General features: G+C 47.2%; 1 protein-coding gene across 1 annotated transcript in view; it reads right to left on the bottom strand.

The window, feature by feature from the left end:
• Nucleotides 1–24,159, bottom strand: part of LOC142665554 (uncharacterized) — a 183,625-nt gene that overhangs the window by 31,846 nt on the left and 127,620 nt on the right. The window contains exon 4 of the mRNA XM_075845259.1: nt 21,705–21,881. Within this exon, the coding sequence (XP_075701374.1) occupies nt 21,705–21,881 (177 nt within the window). The remainder of the gene's footprint in view (nt 1–21,704; nt 21,882–24,159) is intronic.

The following is a 24,159-nucleotide window of genomic DNA, read 5'->3' as shown; positions in this document are numbered from 1 at the left end:
TCTATAGGTGAGGCTCTTTGTAGTGCGTGGCTGATGTCTGTGCAGGGATTCTATAGGTGAGGCGCTTTGTAGTGCGGGGCTGATGTCTGTGCAGGGATTCTATAGGTGAGGCGCTTTGTAGTGCGGGGCTGATGTCTGTGCAGGGATTCTATAGGTGAGGCTCTTTGTAGTGCGCGGCTGATGTCTGTGCAGGGATTAGTCCCTTTTTTCATCGTAAAACCCTCATCTGGTTTGCGCTCGGCTCCATCAAACCTTTTTTTTTTCCTCTTTAAAGTTGGCTCTTTGATTCTGGCATCCATTTGTGCGGAGCGCAGCTGTGGGTGGCAGAGGAGGGCAGAGGCATTTAAAGCAAACATGTTCACGACTTGAAAGGAAGGCTATAATTAAAAAAATGGGCAGAAAATAATTGGAATAGGAGAATATTTTTTAATGGTAGTTCAAAGGGCCACAGATGTCAGCGACTTTGAAGAAATTAGAAGTCTGGGCCGGGCAGCGCCATCAGACTCCGCTCCGGCCAAAAAGGCAAATTCTGCGGTTTCTGTTTTTTTGAGAATTAATGGTTGGGGGGGTGGGGTTCCTGTATGGTTGGGGGGAGGGGGTCCTGTATGGTTGGGGGGTGGGGGTCCTGTATGGTTGGGGGTGGGGGTCCTGTATGGTTGGGGGGTGGGGGTCCTGTATGGTTGGGGGTCCTGTGTGGTTGGGGGTCCTGTGTGGTTGGGGGTCCTGTATGGTTGGGGGGTGGGGGTCCTGTATGGTTGGGGGGTGGGGGTCCTGTATGGTTGGGGGTCCTGTGTGGTTGGGGGTCCTGTGTGGTTGGGGGGTGGGGGTCCTGTATGGTTGGGGGTCTTGTATGGTTGGGGGTCCTGTGTGGTTGGGGGGTGGGGGTTCCTGTATGGTTGGGGTTCCTGTATGGTTGGGGGTCCTGTGTAGTTGGGGGTCCTGTATGGTTGGGGGGTGGGGGTCCTGTATGGTTGGGGGGTCCTGTATGGTTGGGGGGTGGGGGTCCTGTATGGTTGGGGGTCCTGTATGGTTGGGGGGTCCTGTATGGTTGGGGGGGTCCTGTATGGTTGGGGGGGGTCCTGTATGGTTGGGGGGGGGTCCTGTATGGTTGGGGGGGGTCCTGTATGGTTGGGGGGTGGGGGTCCTGTATGGTTGGGGGGGTGGGGGTCCTGTATGGTTGGGGGGTCCTGTATGGTTGGGGGGTGGGGGTCCTGTATGGTTGGGGGGGTGGGGGTCCTGTATGGTTGGGGGGGTGGGGGTCCTGTATGGTTGGGGGGTGGGGGTCGTCTCTGTGATCTGAGTGACCTTGAGATTGGAGATTTCCCGCAGTGGAACGTCTTTCTGTTCTCACCTGGGATCTCCACTGTCGATCATTGCGCTAGTTACACTGATCGAGGCTACAGGTGATCATAGATTGTACTTAAAGGGCTCGTCTGAGATCTCAATCATTGTATAGTAAAAAGTTCTACAACTTTCTAATAAACTTTGTTTTGTCAAGAACTCTGCTTGCGGTCAGCAAATGGGAATATTTATTCCCAGAAATAGATGACAAAGAAACAGCTCAGTATGATATTGGTGGCTCTGCATTCCCAACTTTCAGTGCTGTGTATTATATAGGTGGTGCTGTGTATTATATAGGGGTGCTGTGTATTATATAGGGGTGCTGTGTATTATATAGGGGTGCTGTGTATTATATAGGGGTGCTGTGTATTATATAGGGGTGCTGTGTATTGTATAGGGGTGCTGTGTATTATATAGGGGTAATGTGTATTATATAGGTGGTGTTGTGTTTTATATAGGGGTGCTGTGTATTATATAGGGGTGCTGTGTATTATATAGGGGTGCTGTGTATTGTATAGGGGTGCTGTGTATTATATAGGGGTAATGTGTATTATATAGGTGGTGTTGTGTTTTATATAGGGGTGCTGTGTATTATATAGGTGGTGCTGTGTATTATATAGGGGTGCTGTGTATTATATAGGGGTGCTGTGTATTATATAGGGGTGCTGTGTATTATATAGGGGTGCTGTGTATTATATAGGGGTGCTGTGTATTGTATAGGGGTGCTGTGTATTATATAGGGGTAATGTGTATTATATAGGTGGTGTTGTGTTTTATATAGGGGTGCTGTGTATTGTATAGGGGTGCTGTGTATTATATAGGGGTGCTGTGTATTATATAGGTGGTATTGTGTATTATACAGGGGTGCTGTGTATTATATAGCGGTGCTGTGTGTTATATAGGGGTGCTATGTATTATACAGGGGTGCTGTGTATTATATAGCGGTTGTGTATTATATAGGGGTGCTGTGTATTATATAGGGGTGCTGTGTGTTATATAGGGGTGCTGTGTATTATATAGCGGTGCTGTGTATTATATAGCGGTGCTGTGTGTTATATAGGGGTGCTATGTATTATACAGGGGTGCTGTGTATTATATAGGGGTGCTGTGTATTATATAGGGGTGCTATGTATTATACAGGGGTGCTGTGTATTATATAGGGGTGCTGTGTATTATACAGGGGTGCTGTGTATTATATAGGGGTGCTGTGTATTATATAGGGGTGCTGTGTATTATATAGGGGTGCTGTATATTATATAGGGGTACTGTGTATTATATAGGGGTGCTGTATATTATATAGGGGTACTGTGTATTATATAGGGGTGCTATGTATTATATAGCGGTGCTGTGTGTTATATAGCGGTGATGTGTGTTATATAGGGGTGCTGTGTGTTATACAGGGGTGCTGTGTATTATATAGGTGGTATTGTGTATTATACAGGGGTGCTGTGTATTATATAGGGGTGCTGTATATTATATAGGGGTACTGTGTATTATATAGCGGTTGTGTATTATATAGGGGTGCTATGTATTATATAGCGGTGCTGTGTGTTATATAGCGGTTGTGTATTATATAGGGGTGCTATGTATTATATAGTGGTTGTGTATTATATAGGGGTGCTATGTATTATATAGCGGTGCTGTGTGTTATATAGCGGTGCTGTGTATTATAGAGGGGTGCTGTGTATTATAGAGGGGTGCTGTGTATTATAGAGGGGTGTGGTGTGTTATATAGGGGTGTGGTGTATTATATAGGGGTGCTGTGTGTTATATAGGGGTGTGGTGTATTATATAGGGGTGCTGTGTGTTATATAGGGGTGCTGTGTGTTATATAGGGGTGCTGTGTTATATAGGGGTGCTGTGTGTTATATACCGGTACTGTGTATTATATACGGGTGCTGTGTATTATACAGGGGTGCTATGTATTATATAGCGGTGCTGTGTTATATAGCGGTGCTGTGTGTTATACAGGGGTGCTGTATTATATAGGGGTGCTGTGTTTTATATAGGGGTGCTGTGTGTTATACAGGGGTGCTGTATTATATAGGGGTGCTGTGTTTTATATAGGGGTGCTGTGTGTTATATAGGGGTGCTGTGTATTATATAGGGGTGCTGTGTATTATATAGGGGTGCTGTGTATTATATAGGGGTGCTGTGTATTATATAGGGGTGCTGTGTATTATATAGGGGTGCTGTGTATTATATAGGGGTGCTGTGTATTATATACGGGTGCTGTGTATTATACAGGGGTGCTATGTATTATATAGTGGTGCTGTGTTATATAGCGGTGCTGTGTGTTATACAGGGGTGCTGTATTATATAGGGGTGCTGTGTGTTATATAGCGGTGCTGTGTGTTATATAGGGGTGCTGTGTGTTATATAGGGGTGCTGTGTGTTATACAGGGGTGCTGTGTTATATAGGGGTGCTGTGTGTTATATAGCGGTGCTGTGTGTTATATAGGGGTGCTGTGTGTTATATAGGGGTGCTGTGTGTTATATAGGGGTGCTGTGTGTTATATAGGGGTGCTGTGTGTTATATAGGGGTGCTGTGTGTTATATAGGGGTGCTGTGTGTTATATAGGGGTGCTGTGTGTTATATAGGGGTGCTGTGGGTTACATAGGGGTGCTGTGTATTATATACCGGTACTGTGTATTATATACCGGTACTGTGTATTATATACCGGTACTGTGTATTATATATGGGTGCTGTGTATTACATAGGAGTGCTATGTATTATATAGCGGTGCTGTGTTATATAGCGGTTTTGTGTGTTATATAGCGGTGCTGTGTGTTATATAGCGGTGCTGTGTATTATATAGGGGTGCTGTATGTTATATAGGGGTGCTGTATGTTATATAGGGGTGCTGTGTGTTATATAGGGGTGCTTTGTATTATATAAGGGGGCTATGTATTATATAGGGGTGCTGTGTATTATATAGGGGTGCTGTGTGATATGTATTAAATAGCGGTGCTGTGTGTTATATAGGGGTGCTGTGTATTATAAACCGTTTCTGTGTATTATATAGGGGTGCTGTGTATTATAAACCGTTTCTGTGTATTATATAGGGGTGCTGTGTATTATATAGCGGTGCTACGTGTTATATAGGGGTGCTGTGTGTTATATAGGGGTGCTGTGTGCTATATAGGGGTGCTGTGTGCTATATAGGGGAGCTGTGTATTATTTTACGGTACTCAATTATATAGCGGTGCAGTGTATTCTATAGGGGTGCTATGTATTATATAGGTGGTGCTGTGTTATATAGGGGTGCTGTGTGTTATATAGGGGTGCTATGTATTATATAGGGTGCTATGGAGTATATAGGTGGTGCTGTGTGTTATATGGGTGGTGTTGTGTATTTATATAGGGGTGCTATGTATTATATAGGTGGTGCTGTGTTATATAGGGGTGCTATGTATTATATAGGTGGTGCTGTGTTATATAGGGGTGCTATGTATTATATAGGGTGCTATGGAGTATATAGGTGGTGCTGTGTGTTATATGGGTGGTGTTGTGTATTTATATAGGGGTGCTATGTATTATATAGGTGGTTGTGTGTGTTATATAGGGATGCTGTGTATTATATAGGGGTGCTATGTATCATATAGGTAGTGCTGTGTAGTATATAGGGACTGTATATTACATAGGGGTGCTGTGTGTGTGTATATATATATATATATATATATATATATGGGGCAGTGATGGGTCAGTTCTTGGGCAGTGATGGGTCAGTTCTTGGGCAGTGATGGGTCAGTTCTTGGCCAGGGTGGGCAGTCATGGGTCAGTGATAGGTCAGGGTGGGCCAGTGATAGGTCAGGGTGGGCAGTGGTGGGTCAGTGCTAGGTCAGGGTGGGCAGTGATGGGTCAGTGCTGGCAAGTGATAGGTCAGGGTGGGCCAGTGATGGGGCAGTGATAGGTCAGGGTGGGCCAGTGATAGGTCAGGGTGGGCCAGTGATAGGTCAGGGTGGGCCAGTGATAGGTCAGGGTGGGCCAGTGATAGGTCAGGGTGGGCCAGTGATAGGTCAGGGTGGGCCAGTGATAGGTCAGGGTGGGCCAGTGATAGGTCAGGGTGGGCCAGTGATAGGTCAGGGTGGGCCAGTGATTGGTCAGGGTGGGCCAGTGATAGGTCAGGGTGGGCCAGTGATTGGTCAGGGTGGGCCAGTGATAGGTCAGGGTGGGCCAGTGATAGGTCAGGGTGGGTCAGTGATGGGTCAGGGTGCTCTACCTGTGAGGTGGGTGCAGTGAATTGTATCTTTCCACAGGGGGGTCTTCTTTATTGCCGCAGTTGATGCAGATTCATTAACCCTCTATGAACTTGTTTCTATGGAGACATTTGCTGGTGTGACAGCTTTGTATACACTGACCCCCCATGTTTAGAGCGGAGCCCCGGAAACCTCAGGCTAAAATGTGTTTACTGAACCAAACAGACTGTCTCATGTGTAAGAAGTAGGATGCTGTCACCGCGCTGCCTGGATCTGCTGTTACCATGGAAACTGCAACATCACAGCGCCGCCTGGAACTTTTAAGATCAAAACTTGTCTCTCTCAAAGCTGACGCGCCTCGCTGCCTGTCATGTGACCTGTCACCCACATTGCAGCAGCATTTTTATAGTTATTTTAATGGTGATTCCGCCCCCCCCCCCTGAAATATTTTCCACCGCCTCCGCGTCAACGTGCGGCTTTATTCTGGCTAAGCAATGGCGGCTTTAATCTCTCCAGAATCCATAGGAGCTGGATGCAGTGTGTGAATCATGTGCAGAGAGTGACGCACAAATTACAGTGACAGAATACCAGGAAATCATCGAATAAAGGACCATCCTGCCTGGTATCTGATCTATCACTGCCCATCCTGCCTGGTATCTGATCTATCACTGCCCATCCTGCCTGGTATCTGATCTATCACTGTCCATCCTGCCTGGTATCTGATCTATCACTGTCCATCCTGCCTGGTATCTGATCTATCACTGTCCATCCTGCCTGGTATCTGATCCATCACTGTCCATCCTGCCTGGTATCTGATCTATCACTGTCCATCCTGCCTGGTATCTGATCCATCACTGTCCATCCTGCCTGGTATCTGATCTATCACTGTCCATCCTGCCTGGTATCTGATCTATCACTGTCCATCCTGCCTGGTATCTGATCTATCACTGTCCATCCTGCCTGGTATCTGATCTATCACTGTCCATCCTGCCTGATATCTGATCTATCACTGCCCATCCTGCCTGATATCTGATCCATCACTGTCCATCCTGCCTGGTATCTGATCTATCACTGTCCATCCTGCCTGATATCTGATCTATCACTGTCCATCCTGCCTGGTATCTGATCTATCACTGTCCATCCTGCCTGATATCTGATCCGTCACTGTCCATCCTGCCTGATATCTCATCTATCACTGTCCTTCCTGCCTGATATTTGATCTATCACTGTCCATCCTGCCTGGTATCTGATCTATCACTGTCCATCCTGCCTGGTATCTAATCTGTCACTGTCCATCCTGCCTCATATCTGATCTATCACTGTCCATCCTGCCTGGTATCTGATCTATCACTATCCATCCTGCCTGATATCTGATCCGTCACTGTCCATCCTGCCTGATATCTCATCTATCACTGTCCTTCCTGCCTGATATTTGATCTATCACTGTCCATCCTGCCTGGTATCTGATCTATCACTGTCCATCCTGCCTGGTATCTGCTCTATCACTGTCCATCCTGCCTGGTATCTGATCTATCACTGCCCATCCTGCCTGATATCTGATCCATCACTGTCCATCCTGCCTGGTATCTGATCCATCACTGTCCATCCTGCCTGGTATCTGATCTATCACTGTTAATCCTGCCTGGTATCTGATCTATCACTGTCCATCCTGCCTGGTATCTGATCTATCACTGTCCATCCTGCCTGATATCTGATCCGTCACTGTCCATCCTGCCTGATATCTCATCTATCACTGTCCTTCCTGCCTGATATTTGATCTATCACTGTCCATCCTGCCTGGTATCTGATCTATCACTGTCCATCCTGCCTGGTATCTAATCTGTCACTGTCCATCCTGCCTCATATCTGATCTATCACTGTCCATCCTGCCTGGTATCTGATCTATCACTATCCATCCTGCCTGATATCTGATCCGTCACTGTCCATCCTGCCTGATATCTCATCTATCACTGTCCTTCCTGCCTGATATTTGATCTATCACTGTCCATCCTGCCTGGTATCTGATCTATCACTGTCCATCCTGCCTGGTATCTGATCTATCACTGTCCATCCTGCCTGGTATCTGATCCATCACTGTCCATCCTGCCTGATATCTGATCTATCACTGTCCATCCTGCCTGGTATCTGATCTATCACTGTCAATCCTGCCTGGTATCTGATCTCTCACTGTCCATCCTGCCCGGTATCTGATCTGTCACTGTCCATCCTGCCTGGTATCTGATCGGTCACTGTCCATCCTGCCTGGTATCTGATCTATCACTGTCCATCCTGCCTGGTATCTGATCTGTCACTGTCCATCCTGCCTGGTATCTGATCTATCACTGTTCATCCTGCCTGGTATCTGATCTATCACTGCCCATCCTGCCTGGTATCTGATCCATCGCTGTCGATCCTGCCTGGTATCTGATCTGTCACGGTCCATCCTGCCTATTTTCTGATCTCTCACTGTCCATCCTGCCTGGTATCTGATCCATCACTGTCCATCCTGCCTGGTATCTGATCTATCACTGTCCATCCTGCCTGATATCTGATCTATCACTGCCCATCCTGCCTGATATCTGATCCATCACTGTCCATCCTGCCTGGTATCTGATCTATCACTGTCCATCCTGCCTGATATCTGATCTATCACTGTCCATCCTGCCTGGTATCTGATCTATCACTGTCCATCCTGCCTGATATCTGATCTATCACTGTTCATCCTGCCTGGTATCTGATCTATCACTGTCCATCCTGCCTGGTATCTGCTCTATCACTGTCCATCCTGCCTGGTATCTGATCTATCACTGCCCATCCTGCCTGATATCTGATCCATCACTGTCCATCCTGCCTGGTATCTGATCCATCACTGTCCATCCTGCCTGGTATCTGATCGATCACTGTTAATCCTGCCTGGTATCTGATCTATCACTGTCCATCCTGCCTGGTATCTGATCTATCACTATCCATCCTGCCTGATATCTGATCCGTCACTGTCCATCCTGCCTGATATCTCATCTATCACTGTCCTTCCTGCCTGATATTTGATCTATCACTGTCCATCCTGCCTGGTATCTGATCTATCACTGTCCATCCTGCCTGGTATCTGATCTATCACTGTCCATCCTGCCTGGTATCTGATCCATCACTGTCCATCCTGCCTGATATCTGATCTATCACTGTCCATCCTGCCTGGTATCTGATCTATCACTGTCAATCCTGCCTGGTATCTGATCTCTCACTGTCCATCCTGCCCGGTATCTGATCTGTCACTGTCCATCCTGCCTGGTATCTGATCGGTCACTGTCCATCCTGCCTGGTATCTGATCTATCACTGTCCATCCTGCCTGGTATCTGATCTGTCACTGTCCATCCTGCCTGGTATCTGATCTATCACTGTTCATCCTGCCTGGTATCTGATCTATCACTGCCCATCCTGCCTGGTATCTGATCCATCGCTGTCGATCCTGCCTGGTATCTGATCTGTCACGGTCCATCCTGCCTATTTTCTGATCTCTCACTGTCCATCCTGCCTGGTATCTGATCCATCACTGTCCATCCTGCCTGGTATCTGATCTATCACTGTCCATCCTGCCTGATATCTGATCTGTCACTGTCCATCCTGCCTGGTATCTGATCTATCACTGTCCATCCTGCCTGGTATCTGATCTATCACTGCCCATCCTGCCTGGTATCTGATCCATCACTGTCCATCCTGCCTGGTATCTGATCTATCACTGCCCATCCTGCCTGGTATCTGATCCATCACTGTCCATCCTGCCTGGTATCTGATCTCTCACGGTCCATCCTGCCTATTTTCTGATCTCTCACTGAGAACATCTGTGTGTGAGAAGGAAACACTTGCACAGAATCTAAAGGCCTATTTATATTCCTTGCTGCATGCTCAAAGCGTCTCTCTACTCCCAGAGTACATCAAAGCTCTATGTGTACTGTAATAAGGCAGAGAGATGAAAGATGGAAATACGGTTGAAGTTAGGCTAAGTTTTGATGTTAAACTACAGTATCCAAAGCCATTTAGAGCTCATGTGCAGGTCCCTAACAAGGAATAATCACCCAGCGCAAAAAGAGCAGGGGAGGGGGACTGCACAATGAGCCAGATACAAATACTATACAGGAGAGGATGACAAAAATGAGCCAGGAACAGGGGTGTCCTCAGAGTACAAGGGGTGATAATTAGCGATGATGTCACTGCTGTATATTATAACTTATCTGGAGATCGGTGATGTCACTGCTTTATAATATAACTTATATCTGGAGAGCGGTGATGTCACTGCTGTATAATATATCTGGAGAGCGGTGATGTCACTACTGTATAATATAACTGATATCTGGAGAGCGGTGATGTCACTGCTGTATAATATATCTGGAGAGCGGTGATGTCACTGCTGTATAATATAACTGATATCTGGAGAGCGGTGATGTCACTGCTGTATAATATAATATATCTGGAGAGCGGTGATGTCACTGCTGTATAATATAACTGATATCTGGAGAGCGGTGATGTCATTGTTGTATAATATAACTGATATCTGGAGAGCGGTGATGTCACTGCTGTATAATATAATATATCTGGAGAGCGGTGATGTCACTGCTGTATAATATAACTGATATCTGGAGAGCGGTGATGTCACTGCTGTATAATATAATATATCTGGAGAGCGGTGATGTCACTGCTGTATAATATAACTGATATCTGGAGAGCGGTGATGTCATTGTTGTATAATATAACTGATATCTGGAGAGCGGTGATGTCATTGTTGTATAATATAACTGATATCTGGAGAGCGGTGATGTCACTGCTGTATAATATAACTGATATCTGGACAGCGGTGATGTCACTGCTGTATAATATAACTGATATCTGGAGAGCGGTGATGTCACTACTGTATAATATAATATATCTGGAGAGCGGTGATGTCACTGCTGTATAATATAACTGATATCTGGAGAGCGGTGATGTCACTACTGTATAATATAAGTGATATCTGGAGAGTGGTGATGTCACTGCTGTATAATATAACTGATATCTGGAGAGCGGTGATGTCACTGCTGTACAATATAACTGATATCTGGAGAGCGGTGATGTCACTGCTGTATAATATAACTGATATCTGGAGAGCGGTGATGTCACTGCTGTATAATATAACGGATATCTGGAGAGCGGTGATGTCACTGCTGTATAATATAACTGATATCTGGAGAGCGGTGATGTCACTGCTGTATAATATAACTGATATCTGGAGAGCGGTGATGTCACTGCTATATAATATAATATATCTGGAGGGCGGTGATGTCACTGCTGTATAATATAACATATCTGGAGGGCGGTGATGTCACTGCTGTATAATATAATATATCTGGAGAGCGGTGATGTCACTGCTGTATAATATAACTGATATCTGGAGAGCGGTGATGTCACTGCTGTATAATATAATATATCTGGAGAGCGGTGATGTCACTGCTGTATAATATAACTGATATCTGGAGAGCGGTGATGTCACTGCTGTATAATATAACTGATATCTGGAGAGCGGTGATGTCACTGCTGTATAATATAACTGATATCTGGAGAGTGGTGATGTCACTGCTGTATAATATAACGGATATCTGGAGAGCGGTGATGTCACTGCTGTATAATATAACTGATATCTGGAGAGCGGTGATGTCACTGCTGTATAATATAACTGATATCTGGAGAGTGGTGATGTCACTGCTGTATAATATAACTGATATCTGGAGAGTGGTGATGTCACTGCTGTATAATATAACTGATATCTGGAGAGCGGTGATGTCACTGCTGTAAAATATAACTGATATCTGGAGAGCGGCGATGTCACTGCTGTATAATATAACGGATATCTGGAGAGTGGTGATGTCACTGTTGTATAATATAACTGATATCTGGAGGGCGGTGATGTCACTGCTGTATAATATAACATATCTGGAGGGCGGTGATGTCACTGCTGTATAATATAACTGATATCTGGAGAGCGGTGATGTCACTGCTGTAAAATATAACTGATATCTGGAGAGCGGTGATGTCACTGCTGTATAATATAACGGATATCTGGAGAGTGGTGATGTCACTGTTGTATAATATAACTGATATCTGGAGGGCGGTGATGTCACTGCTGTAAAATATAACTGATATCTGGAAAACGGTGAGGTCACGGCTGTATAATATATCTGGAGAGTGAAGGCAGGGTATACTGGGATCTCTGGTTCTACAGGATCAATCATATAGAACTTTATATAAAATCTGTGGACACTGCCTCATCACTTTGGTCTATACGAGCGCCTAAAGTCTAAGAGGCTTCATGTGACACTTCACCAATTTGCACTACTTACTCACTATAACCTCATTAATAAGTGATGCCAACTCCCAGGACTACGGTGTTTCCCCCGGACAGGATGATGGGTAATATTACCACAGACAATCAACATGGGGTAAAACTTAAAGAGCATTGGAGTCACAACAAGCATAAAGACTCAAGAACAAGGTCACCACCAAAACTGGGACATCAAGACAAGGTCACCAAAAGCATAGATACACCAGGACAAGGTCACCACCAGCATAGAAACACCAGGAAAGGGTCACCCCCCTAATAGAGACTCCAGGACAAGGTCACCACCAGCATACAGACACCAGGACAAGGCCACCAACCGCAAAGAGACACCAGGACAAGGTCAGCACCAGCATAGAAACACCAGGACAAGGTCACCACCAGCATAGAGACACCAGGACAAGGTCACCAGCAGAATAGAGACACCAGGACAAGGTCACCACCAGCATAGAAACACCAGGACAAGGTCACCACCAGCATAGAGACACCAGGACAAGGTCACCACCAGCATAGAGACACCAGGACAAGGTCACCACCAGAATAGAGACTCCAGGACGAGGTCACCACCAGAATAGAGTATCCAGGACGAGGTCACCACCAGAATAGAGACTCCAGGACGAGGTCACCACCAGCATAGGGACACCAGGACAAGGTCACCACCAGCATAGAGACACCAGTACAAGGTCACCACCAGCATAGAGACACCAGGACAAGGTCACCAGCAGAATAGAGACTCCAGGACGAGGTCACCACCAGAATAGAGTATCCAGGACGAGGTCACCACCAGAATAGAGTATCCAGGACGAGGTCACCACCAGAATAGAGACTCCAGGACGAGGTCACCACCAGCATAGGGACACCAGGACAAGGTCACCACCAGCATAGAGACACCAGGACAAGGTCACCACCAGCATAGAGACACCAGGACAAGGTCACCACCAGAATAGAGTATCCAGGACGAGGTCACCACCAGAATAGAGGCTCCAGGACGAGGTCACCACCAGAATAGAGACTCCAGGACGAGGTCACCACCAGCATAGAGACAACTGGACAAGGTCACCACCAGCATAGAGACACCAGGACAAGGTCACCACCAGCATAGAGACACCAGGACAAGGTCACCACCAGAATAGAGTATCCAGGACGAGGTCACCACCAGAATAGAGGCTCCAGGACGAGGTCACCACCAGAATAGAGACTCCAGGACGAGGTCACCACCAGCATAGAGACAACTGGACAAGGTCACCACCAGCATAGAGACACCAGGACAAGGTCACCACCAGCATAGAGACACCAGGACAAGGTCACCACCAGAATAGAGTATCCAGGACGAGGTCACCACCAGAATAGAGGCTCCAGGACGAGGTCACCACCAGCATAGGGACACCAGGACAAGGTCACCACCAGCAGAGAGACACCAGGACGAGGTCACCACCAGCAGAGAGACACCAAGAGAAGGAGATCCACATACTTTTTATACTACAGTAACAGCTATTTATCTATTACTACTGACAACCAGCCTGTATATTGTGTGTGAGAGGTTGTCACAGCCCCGCCCCCTGTTACTGACATCACTGATATATAATATAATTACATGTGATCAGACATGAGATCCACACATCTTATATACAGTAACAGCTATTCATCTATTACTACTGACAACCAGCCTGTATATCGTGTGTGAGAGGTTGTCACAGCCCCGCCCCCTGTTCCTGACATCACTGATATATAACATAATTACATTGTGATCAGACATGAGATCCACACATCTTATATACAGTAACAGCTATTCATCTATTACTACTGACAACCAGCCTGTATATCATGTGTGAGAGGTTGTCATAGCTCCGCCCCCTGTTACTGACATCACTGATATATAACATAATTACATTGTGATCAGACATGAGATCCACACATCTTATATACAGTAACAGCTATTCATCTATTACTACTGACAACCAGCCTGTATATCATGTGTGAGAGGTTGTCACAGCCCCGCCCCCTGTTACTGACATCACTGATATATAATATAATTACACTGTGATCAGACATGAGATCCACACATCTTATATACAGTGACAGCTATTCATCTATTACTACTGACAACCAGCCTGTATATCATGTGTGAGAGGTTGTCACAGCCCCGCCCCTGTTACGGACATCACTGATATATAATATAATTACACTGTGATCAGACATGAGATCCACACATCTTATATACAGTAACAGCTATTCATCTATTACTACTGACAACCAGCCTGTATATCATGTGTGAGAGGTTGTCACAGCTCCGCCCCCTGTTACTGACATCACAGATATATAATATAATTACACTGTGATCAGACATGAGATCCACACATCTTATATACAGTAACAGCTATTCATCTATTACTACTGATAACCAGCCTGTATATCATGTGTGAGAGGTTGTCACAGCCCCGCCCCCTGTTACAGACATCACTGATATATAATTACATTGTGATCAGACATGAGATCCACACATCTTATATACAGTAACAGCTATTCATCTATTACTACTGACAACCAGCCTGTATATCATGTGTGAGGTTGTCACAGCCCCGCCCCTGTTACTGACATCATTGATATATAATATAATTACATTGTGATCAGACATGAGATCCACACATCTTATATACAGTCACAGCTATTCATCTATTACTACTGACAACCAGCCTGTATATCATGTGTGAGAGGTTGTCACAGCCCCGCCCCCTGTTACTGACATCACTGATATATAATATAATTACATGTGATCAGACATGAGATCCACACATCTTATATACAGTAACAGCTATTCATCTATTACTACTGACAACCAGCCTGTATATCATGTGTGAGAGGTTGTCACAGCCCCGCCCCTGTTACGGACATCACTGATATATAATATAATTACACTGTGATCAGACATGAGATCCACACATCTTATATACAGTAACAGCTATTCATCTATTACTACTGATAACCAGCCTGTATATCATGTGTGAGAGGTTGTCACAGCTCCGCCCCCTGTTACTGACATCACAGATATATAATATAATTACACTGTGATCAGACATGAGATCCACACATCTTATATACAGTAACAGCTATTCATCTATTACTACTGATAACCAACCTGTAGATCATGTGTGAGAGGTTGTCACAGCCCCGCCCCCTGTTACTGACATCACTGATATATAATATAATTACATTGTGATCAGACATGAGATCCACACATCTTATATACAGTCACAGCTATTCATCTATTACTACTGACAACCAGCCTGTATATCATGTGTGAGAGGTTGTCACAGCCCCGCCCCCTGTTACTGACATCACTGATATATAATATAATTACATGTGATCAGACATGAGATCCACACATCTTATATACAGTAACAGCTATTCATCTATTACTACTGACAACCAGCCTGTATATCATGTGTGAGAGGTTGTCACAGCCCCGCCCCCTGTTACTGACATCACTGATATATAATATAATTACATTGTGATCAGACATGAGATCTACACATCTTATATACAGTAACAGCTATTCATCTATTACTACTGACAACCAGCCTGTATATCATGTGTGAGGTTGTCACAGCCCCGCCCCTGTTACTGACATCATTGATATATAATATAATTACATTGTGATCAGACATGAGATCCACACATCTTATATACAGTCACAGCTATTCATCTATTACTACTGACAACCAGCCTGTATATCATGTGTGAGAGGTTGTCACAGACCCGCCCCCTGTTACTGACATCACTGATATATAATATAATTACATGTGATCAGACATGAGATCCACACATCTTATATACAGTCACAGCTATTCATCTATTACTACTGACAACCAGCCTGTATATCATGTGTGAGAGGTTGTCACAGCTCCGCCCCCTGTTACTGACATCACTGATATATAATTACATGTGATGAGACATGAGATCCACACATCTTATATACAGTCACAGCTATTCATCTATTACTACTGACAACCAGCCTGTATATCATGTGTGAGAGGTTGTCACAGCCCCGCCCCCTGTTACTGACATCACTGATATATAATATAATTACATGTGATCAGACATGAGATCCACACATCTTATATACAGTAACAGCTATTCATCTATTACTACTGACAACCAGCCTGTATATCATGTGTGAGAGGTTGTCACAGCCCCGCCCCCTGTTACTGACATCACTGATATATAATATAATTACATTGTGATCAGACATGAGATCCACACATCTTATATACAGTCACAGCTATTCATCTATTACTACTGACAACCAGCCTGTATATCATGTGTGAGATGTTGTCACAGCCCCGCCCCCTGGTACTGACATCACTGATATATAATATAATTACATTGTGATCAGACATGAGATCCACACATCTTATATACAGTAACAGCTATTCATCTATTACTACTGACAACCAGCCTGTATATCATGTGTGAGAGGTTGTCACAGCCCCGCCCCTGTTACTGACATCACTGATATATAATATAATTACATTGTGATCAGACATGAGATCAACACATCTTATATACAGTAACAGCTATTCATCTATTACTACTGACAACCAGCCTGTATATCATGTGTGAGAGGTTGTCACAGCCCCGCCCCCTTATACTGACATCACTGATATATAATATAATTACACTGTGATCAGACATGAGATCCACACATCTTATATACAGTCACAGCTATTCATCTATTACTACTGACAACCAGCCTGTATATCATGTGTGAGAGGTTGTCACAGCTCCGCCCCCTGTTACTGACATCACTGATATATAATATAATTACATGTGATGAGACATGAGATCCACACATCTTATATACAGTAACAGCTATTCATCTATTACTACTGACAACCAGCCTGTATATCATGTGTGAGAGGTTGTCACAGCCCCGCCCCCTGTTACTGACATGTATGGTGATTACAGATAATAGCTTTAATAAATATCAGTTAGATGTTGACATCTGCGTCCGGGGTAACCACTTATATAACAACCCCCTCGATCCGTGCTCTGTGATATCACAGAGTCTTTCACGAATGCCGACCAGTCTATAAACTTTTTGTAAAGTTGCACCTCTTTTCTTGCCATCTCTGTAATTAGGGTGCAATGATCTTCCAATAACAGTCGGGGCCTAATTTACTTCAGTTTTAAGCAATTTTACAACTTTTGCAGTTTCTAAATCTTTGATTTCTTTCAGTCGGGGCAAATTAGAAGCTGATGGTGGAGCGGAGGCGTGACGGAGAGAAGCGTCGATCAGTTAATGGCGGCCCTTGTTTAATAGGTGAAACCAGAAATAATTAAACACATTCTGGATGTTTTCATGACCAAAAGACTGAAGCTCATTAGTGAGGAGACATCCCTGCCGCACAGAGATTCTTCTCCGAGGCTTTTATCTCCCGCGGGTCTTTGTGGCTGCTTCCACCTCACACACAACCGTTGCTCTACATCCGCTCACTGGTGCCAGTATGAAGGAGCTTGATGCTCAATAGTAGGAAGCACTTGTATTTTGTGGCTCCTTCTCCATTACATCGTAGATTGGGGTAGAGTCCCTGACGTAAACTCCCAGTGGAGTGTGAAGTCCGGTCAGGCTCCCGGTGGAGTGTGAAGTCCGGTCAGGCTCCCGGTGGAGTGTGAAGTCCGGTCAGGCTCCCGGTGGAGTGTGAAGTCCGGTCAGGCTCCCGGTGGAGTGTGAAGTCCGGTCAGGCTCCCGGTGGAGTGTGAAGTCCGGTCAGGCTCCCGGTGGAGTGTGAAGTCCGGTCAGGCTCCCGGTGGAGTGTGAAGTCCGGTCAGGCTCCCGGTGGAGTGTGAAGTCCGGTCAGGCTCCCGGTGGAGTGTGAAGTCCGGTCAGGTTCCCGGTGGAGTGTGAAGTAGGGTCAGGTTCCTGGTAGGGTGTGAAGTAGGGTCAGGTTCCTGGTAGGGTGTGAAGTAGGGTCAGGTTCCTGGTAGGGTGTGAAGTAGGGTCAGGTTCCTGGTGGAGTGTGAAGTAGGGTCAGGTTCCTGGTAGGGTGTGCAGTACGGCCAGATTCCTGGTGGGGTGTGCAGTATGGACAGGATCCTGGTAGGGTGTGCAGTAGGTCAGGATCCTGGTAGGGTGTGCAGTACGGTCAGGTCCATGGTGGAGTGTGAAGTCTGGTCAGATTCCTGGTAGGGTGTGAAGTATGGTCAGGTTCCTGGTGGAGTGTGAAGTAGGGTCAGGTTACTGGTAGGGTGTGAAGTAGGGTCAGGTTCCTGGTGGAGTGTGAAGTAGGGTCAGGTTCCTGGTAGGGTGTGAAGTAGGGTCAGGTTCCTGGTAAGGTGTGAAGTAGGGTCAGGTTCCTGGTGGAGTGTGAAGTAGGGTCAGGTTCCTGGTAGGGTGTGCAGTACAGCCAGATTCCTGGTAGGGTGTGCAGTACGGTCAGGTTCCTGGTAGGGTGTACAGTACGGTCAGGTTCCTGGTAGGGTGTACAGTACGGTCAGGTTCCTGGTAGGATGTACAGTACGGTCAGGTTCCTGGTAGGATGTACAGTACGGTCAGGTTCCTGGTAGGGTGTGCAGTACGGTCAGGTCCATGGTGGAGTGTGAAGTCCGGTCAGGTCCTTGGTGGAGTATGAAGTCCGGTCAGATTCCTGGTAGGGTGTGCAGTACGGTCAGGTTCCTGGTGGAGTGTGAAGTACGGTCAGGTTCCTGGTGGAGTGTGAAGTACGATCAGGTTCCTGGTAGGGTGTGCAGTACGGTCAGGTTCCTGGTAGGGTGTGCCGTAGGTCAGGATCCTGGTAGGGTGTGCAGTACGGTCAGGTTCCTGGTGGAGTGTGAAGTACGGTCAGGTTCCTGGTAGGGTGTACAGTACGGTCAGGTTCCTGGTAGGATGTACAGTACGGTTAGGTTCCTGGTAGGGTGTGCAGTACGGTCAGGTCCATGGTGGAGTGTGAAGTCCGGTCAGGTCCTTGGTGGAGTGTGAAGTCCGGTCAGGTCATTGGTGGAGTGTGAAGTACGGTCAGGTTCCTGGTAGGGTGTGCAGTACGGCCAGATTCCTGGTGGGGTGTGCAGTATGGACAGGATCCTGGTAGGGTGTGCAGTAGGTCAGGATCCTGGTAGGGTGTGCAGTAGGTCAGGATCCTGGTAGGGTGTGCAGTAGGTCAGGATCCTGGTAGGGTGTGCAGTACGGTCAGGTCCATGGTGGAGTGTGAAGTACAGTCAGGTTCCTGGTAGGGTGTGAAGTACGGTCAGGTTCCTGGTAGGGTGTGAAGTACGGTCAGGTTCCTGGTAGGGTGTGAAGTACGGTCAGGTTCCTGGTAGGGTGTGAAGTACGGTCAGGTTCCTGGTAGGGTGTGAAGTACGGTCAGGCTCCTGGTGGAGTGTGAAGTCTGGTCAGGTTCCTGGTGGAGTGTGAAGTACGGTCAGGTTCCTGGTAGGGTGTGAAGTTCGGTCAGGTTCCTGGTAGGGTGTGAAGTACGGTCAGGTTCCTGGTAGGGTGTGAAGTACGGTCAGGTTCCTGGTAGGGTGTGAAGTACGGTCAGGTTCCTGGTAGGGTGTGCAGTACGGTCAGGCTCCTGGTGGAGTGTGAAGTCTGGTCAGGTTCCTGGTGGAGTGTGAAGTACGGTCAAGTTCCTGGTAGGGTGTGAAGTACGGTCAGGTTCCTGGTAGGGTGTGAAGTACGGTCAGGTTCCTGGTAGGGTGTGAAGTACGGTCAGGTTCCTGGTAGGGTGTGAAGTACGGTCAGGTTCCTGGTAGGGTGTGAAGTACGGTCAGGTTCCTGGTAGGGTGTGAAGTACGGTCAGGTTCCTGGTAGGGTGTGAAGTACGGTCAGGTTCCTGGTAGGGTGTGAAGTACGGTCAGGTTCCTGGTAGGGTGTGAAGTACGGTCATGTTCCTGGTAGGGTGTGCAGTACGGTCAGGTTCCTGGTGGGGTGTGAAGTCCGGTCAGGTTCCTGGTGGAGTGTGAAGTCCGGTCAGGTTCCTGGTGGGGTGTGAAGTCCGGTCAAGTTCCTGGTGGGGTGTGAAGTCCGGTCAGGTTCCTGGTGGGGTGTGAAGTCCGGTCAAGTTCCTGGTGGAGTGTGAAGTCCGGTCAGGTTCCTGGTGGGGTGTGAAGTCCGGTCAAGTTCCTGGTGGAGTGTGAAGTCCGGTCAGGTTCCTGGTGGAGTGTGAAGTCCGGTCAGGTTCCTGGTGGGGTGTGAAGTCCGGTCAGGTTCCTGGTGGGGTGTGAAGTCCGGTCAGGTTCCTGGTGGGGTGTGTAGTCCGGTCAGGTTCCTGGTGGGGTGTGAAGTCCGGTCAGGTTCCTGGTGAAGTGTGAAGTGCTATCAAATAGGTTCTTGATGGACTGAACATGAAGAACAGACAGGTCCTAGGGACATCCTTGCTGGAGCAGAGACAGTCTAAGGTCACTCCTTGAGAAGAAGTTCTACAGAGGGATTTATGAGCTTCATGGAGACGTACGTTCACGGATTTTCCTGATGACAATCCCACTGAAGCAATGTCAGTAAGACATAAGGAAACAACATTCTTATAGAGAGTAGAAGTGTAATCCCGGGCTCTGACCTCCCTCACATATCGCCAGACAGTGACGTAGACTTAAGACCATCTAGATCCTTCATAGTCCAAACTCTAATGAGAAGAGAATCGTGAACATTGCCAGACATGACCAATCTCCAGACTTCTCTGCTGCTCCTACGTCCAGATACCATGATAGGCCGAGGCTGCAGATCCAGCGAAGAAGTGAGGAAGAGTGTGGTCCTTGGAAGGAGCTTCCATATATGTTCCAGGGGGATTATAGACATTTCTATACATAAGCATCTTCCTTGGAAGCCTCCTATAGAGTTCTTCACCTCGAACGGACGGCTCCAGATCTACAAATCTGAGAAGGCCCCTGAAGGACGTCTCTATGGCGCAGGAGAGGGCCTCCTATTAGAGTGCACAGGTATTACTGAGAACATGTCATAGGAGCCATTACTGAGGACCTTCTACAGGAGCAGTGTAGATATATCGCCAGCATGTGGCGGTAGTGGCGAGTCACCCAATGAAGAAAAGCTGCAGCGAGAAGACGCAGACAATAGGAGGACCTTCCTGTGCCACCCTCTTATCCACCTGCAGCCGCTTCATCTCCTCCCCGCAACTGTATCACAAAGGAAACGGTATTCAGCTTTATAGGGATGAGCCCGTAGCAATAGCACAGCACAGAGGGTCAATCCACCGCGGAGGTGGCACCTCAGGGGCACTCAGCGGTGTCAATACTTATGCATTCAATTAACAAAAAAAAACTAAAATACATGAATGCGACTCCCCCGTACGGCAGCGTCTGCCCCTCATATTCCACAGGCCGCGCACATATGGCGAGTATCCATCACAGAGCGGGATATCGGCTGCGGAGCTTATTGTCCTAGCTGACAGCACGCGTTTCGCCTTCACATCTGAAGCATCAAATAAGACCACAGCCGGGGGTGACTGTGAAAAACGGCTTCCAACAGGGATGGCACAGATGGGTATTAAGAGGGGAGCGGGTCTGATTGGTACATATAATATTATCATAAGACGGCAGAGACAATGAGACCCATGCAGAGCGAGTCCCGGGCTCCTGCACCTGCGGATAATGATGGGACGAGGTGGGAAGAAGCTCCGCATTACAAAACAGAGCATGAGGCCGCATATCGGGTGGGGGTAAAATACGGGACCTCGGCAGACGGGAGAGATAGGGGGAAGCTGAAGTGGCGCGGCCAATTAAAACCAACATAATGGAGCATTAACCTGCACCCCAGGAAGCTAGACCTGGCGTCGGAGCGGCGGTTACCTGTGCGTCTCGCTCCCTCCACGTCTTCTTCTCCTGCTCAGACATGGCGTCCTGCAGCTGATTCTCCAGACGATGGATCTCCTGCTGGTGGTCCCGGATGAGGTGGTCCCTCTCGGAGCTCTGCTGCTGGTAGAGGTAGGTTTTCTCCTGTTCGTGCTCCAGCTTCAGTGCCGCAATCTGATTGGACAATAGAGAGTACAGTTCATCACTGGAATATCCTTGTCACCATGACAACTCCTCTCTGCCGCCCCCCTCAAAAATAATGACACTGTCTGACACGGCGGGCGCACGGACGAACGTCACGCGTCTCGTCAGGAGCCCCAACCCCACAATATCGCTATATGGCCATTCCAAAGGGGCGAAAAAAGCTGCGACACCCGAGCGAGAAAAAACATGGAGGAACCTGCAAGTTGGGAAAGTAAAAACCTGCGGCGACAGAACTTTTTACAGTTGTCATTTTACAAAGAACCATTATGTTGTGGCCCCCCATGGCCTGCGGCATAAAGGGATGCTCGGGATGTGGGGGACAGCTGGGACCTCCCCGGTGGTCCGGGCTGTTCCCCTCTTTGATACTAATCCTCCCGGACTGGCTATAAAGGCCTCCTACCTGGCCTGCGCTCTACAAGCCTCCCGCCGCCTTTGTGGCCGTGTCCGCAGGACGCCGCTCTCCGGGCCGCGCAGCTGCCGTCACCAGTCACTTACACTTCTCTTCAGTCTTGGTGGATTTCAGGAATAGACGAATATAGAAAAGAGGTGGGGGGGGGGGGGGTCCGTACCTTCCCTCAATCTGCAGCGTGAGAATCCGGACGTAAATGAAGAGCCGCAGCTGCCCGGCACGTTTTGATGGAAAGTCTTGGATTCCGGGAGGCGCGGTGATGAGCAGCGCTGGAGGGAGGACGCGGCGTGCTACCGGGGAAGGAAATGATCCGGGCCGCTCCGAGCTGCTATTCCCACAGGTCCATATGGAGGAGGTGGAGGACAGACGTGTGGGGAGGGCCCCGGAAATACTGGGATCCTGCACGGACAGCCCCGCACACAAGATCTTAGGATCATCGCGGACCCTTACGGATCTGGACGCGGAATATATCGGGAGGTCGGGGCGGTCACAAGATCTGAGCGACTGCAGAGTAGCCTACAGCTAGGAGCGATCACTCATTGATCCAGACAGATACATAGACCTGCGCTGACACATTGTAACGATCAGGATAGGGAGAGATTTGTGCTGCTGTAGGGCATACAGAGGATTGTCTACACTGATACATTGTAACCAACCTTCGGCTGTGAGCAGGATTAGGTCTGTGTAGGTTTTTAGCCTCTGGATGTAAACAAGAATGTTTCCATTCAGTGACACAAGCAGAGATCTTAAAAAAGGAGAGGAATTGTGACAGGTAGGGGAAGATCCGAACGGTGGCAAAATCCTGATAATCCCAAAAAACTAGAAGTGGCGGATACACAGGAAACATCCCATTAGGGAAACGCCACGATGTCAACTACACCGCGCACGACGGACACCACCTAAACCCCCCAGTGATGTCATCCACCCCGCAGTGACATCACCGAGGAGGGGCAAACACTTCATTACATCATAAATATTCTACTAACATATGACAGCCAACCCTACACCAGATAAGAGGTGCAATAATCTGCAGAAAATATCACTATGTACCTGTCAGGAGGTAGAGGAGCAATGTTCTGCAGATCTGTAGAGAGGTCAGTGGTGTAATAATCTGCAGGATATATCACTATGTATCTGTCAGGAGGTAGAGGAGCGATGTTCTGCAGATCTGTAGAGAGGTCAGTGGTGTAATAATCTGCAGGATATATCACTATGTATCTGTCAGGAGGTAGAGGAGCAATGTTCTGCAGATCTGTAGAGAGGTCAGTGGTGTAATAATCTGCAGGATATATCACTATGTATCTGTCAGGAGGTGGAGGAGCAATGTTCTGCAGATCTGTAGAGAGGTCAGTGGTGTAATAATCTGCAGGATATATCACTATGTATCTGTCAGGAGGTGGAGGAGCGATGTTCTGCAGATCTGTAGAGAGGTCAGTGGTGTAATAATCTGCAGGATATATCACTATGTATCTGTCAGGAGGTGGAGGAGCGATGTTCTGCAGATCTGTAGAGAGGTCAGTGGTGTAATAATCTGCAGGATATATCACTATGTATCTGTCAGGAGGTGGAGGAGCAATGTTCTGCAGATCTGTAGAGAGGTCAGTGGTGTAATAATCTGCAGGATATATCACTATGTATCTGTCAGGAGGTGGAGGAGCGATGTTCTGCAGATCTGTAGAGAGGTCAGTGGTGTAATAATCTGCAGGATATATCACTATGTATCTGTCAGGAGGTAGAGGAGCGATGTTCTGCAGATCTGTAGAGAGGTCAGTGGTGTAATAATCTGCAGGATATATCACTATGTATCTGTCAGGAGGTGGAGGAGCAATGTTCTGCAGA

The sequence above is a fragment of the Rhinoderma darwinii genome, chromosome 13, assembly GCF_050947455.1.
Source record: "Rhinoderma darwinii isolate aRhiDar2 chromosome 13, aRhiDar2.hap1, whole genome shotgun sequence".
In the NCBI taxonomy this organism is placed as follows: Eukaryota; Metazoa; Chordata; class Amphibia; order Anura; family Rhinodermatidae; genus Rhinoderma; species Rhinoderma darwinii.
Note: the sequence above shows the minus strand (reverse complement) of the source record. Positions and strands in the feature narration are given on the sequence as shown.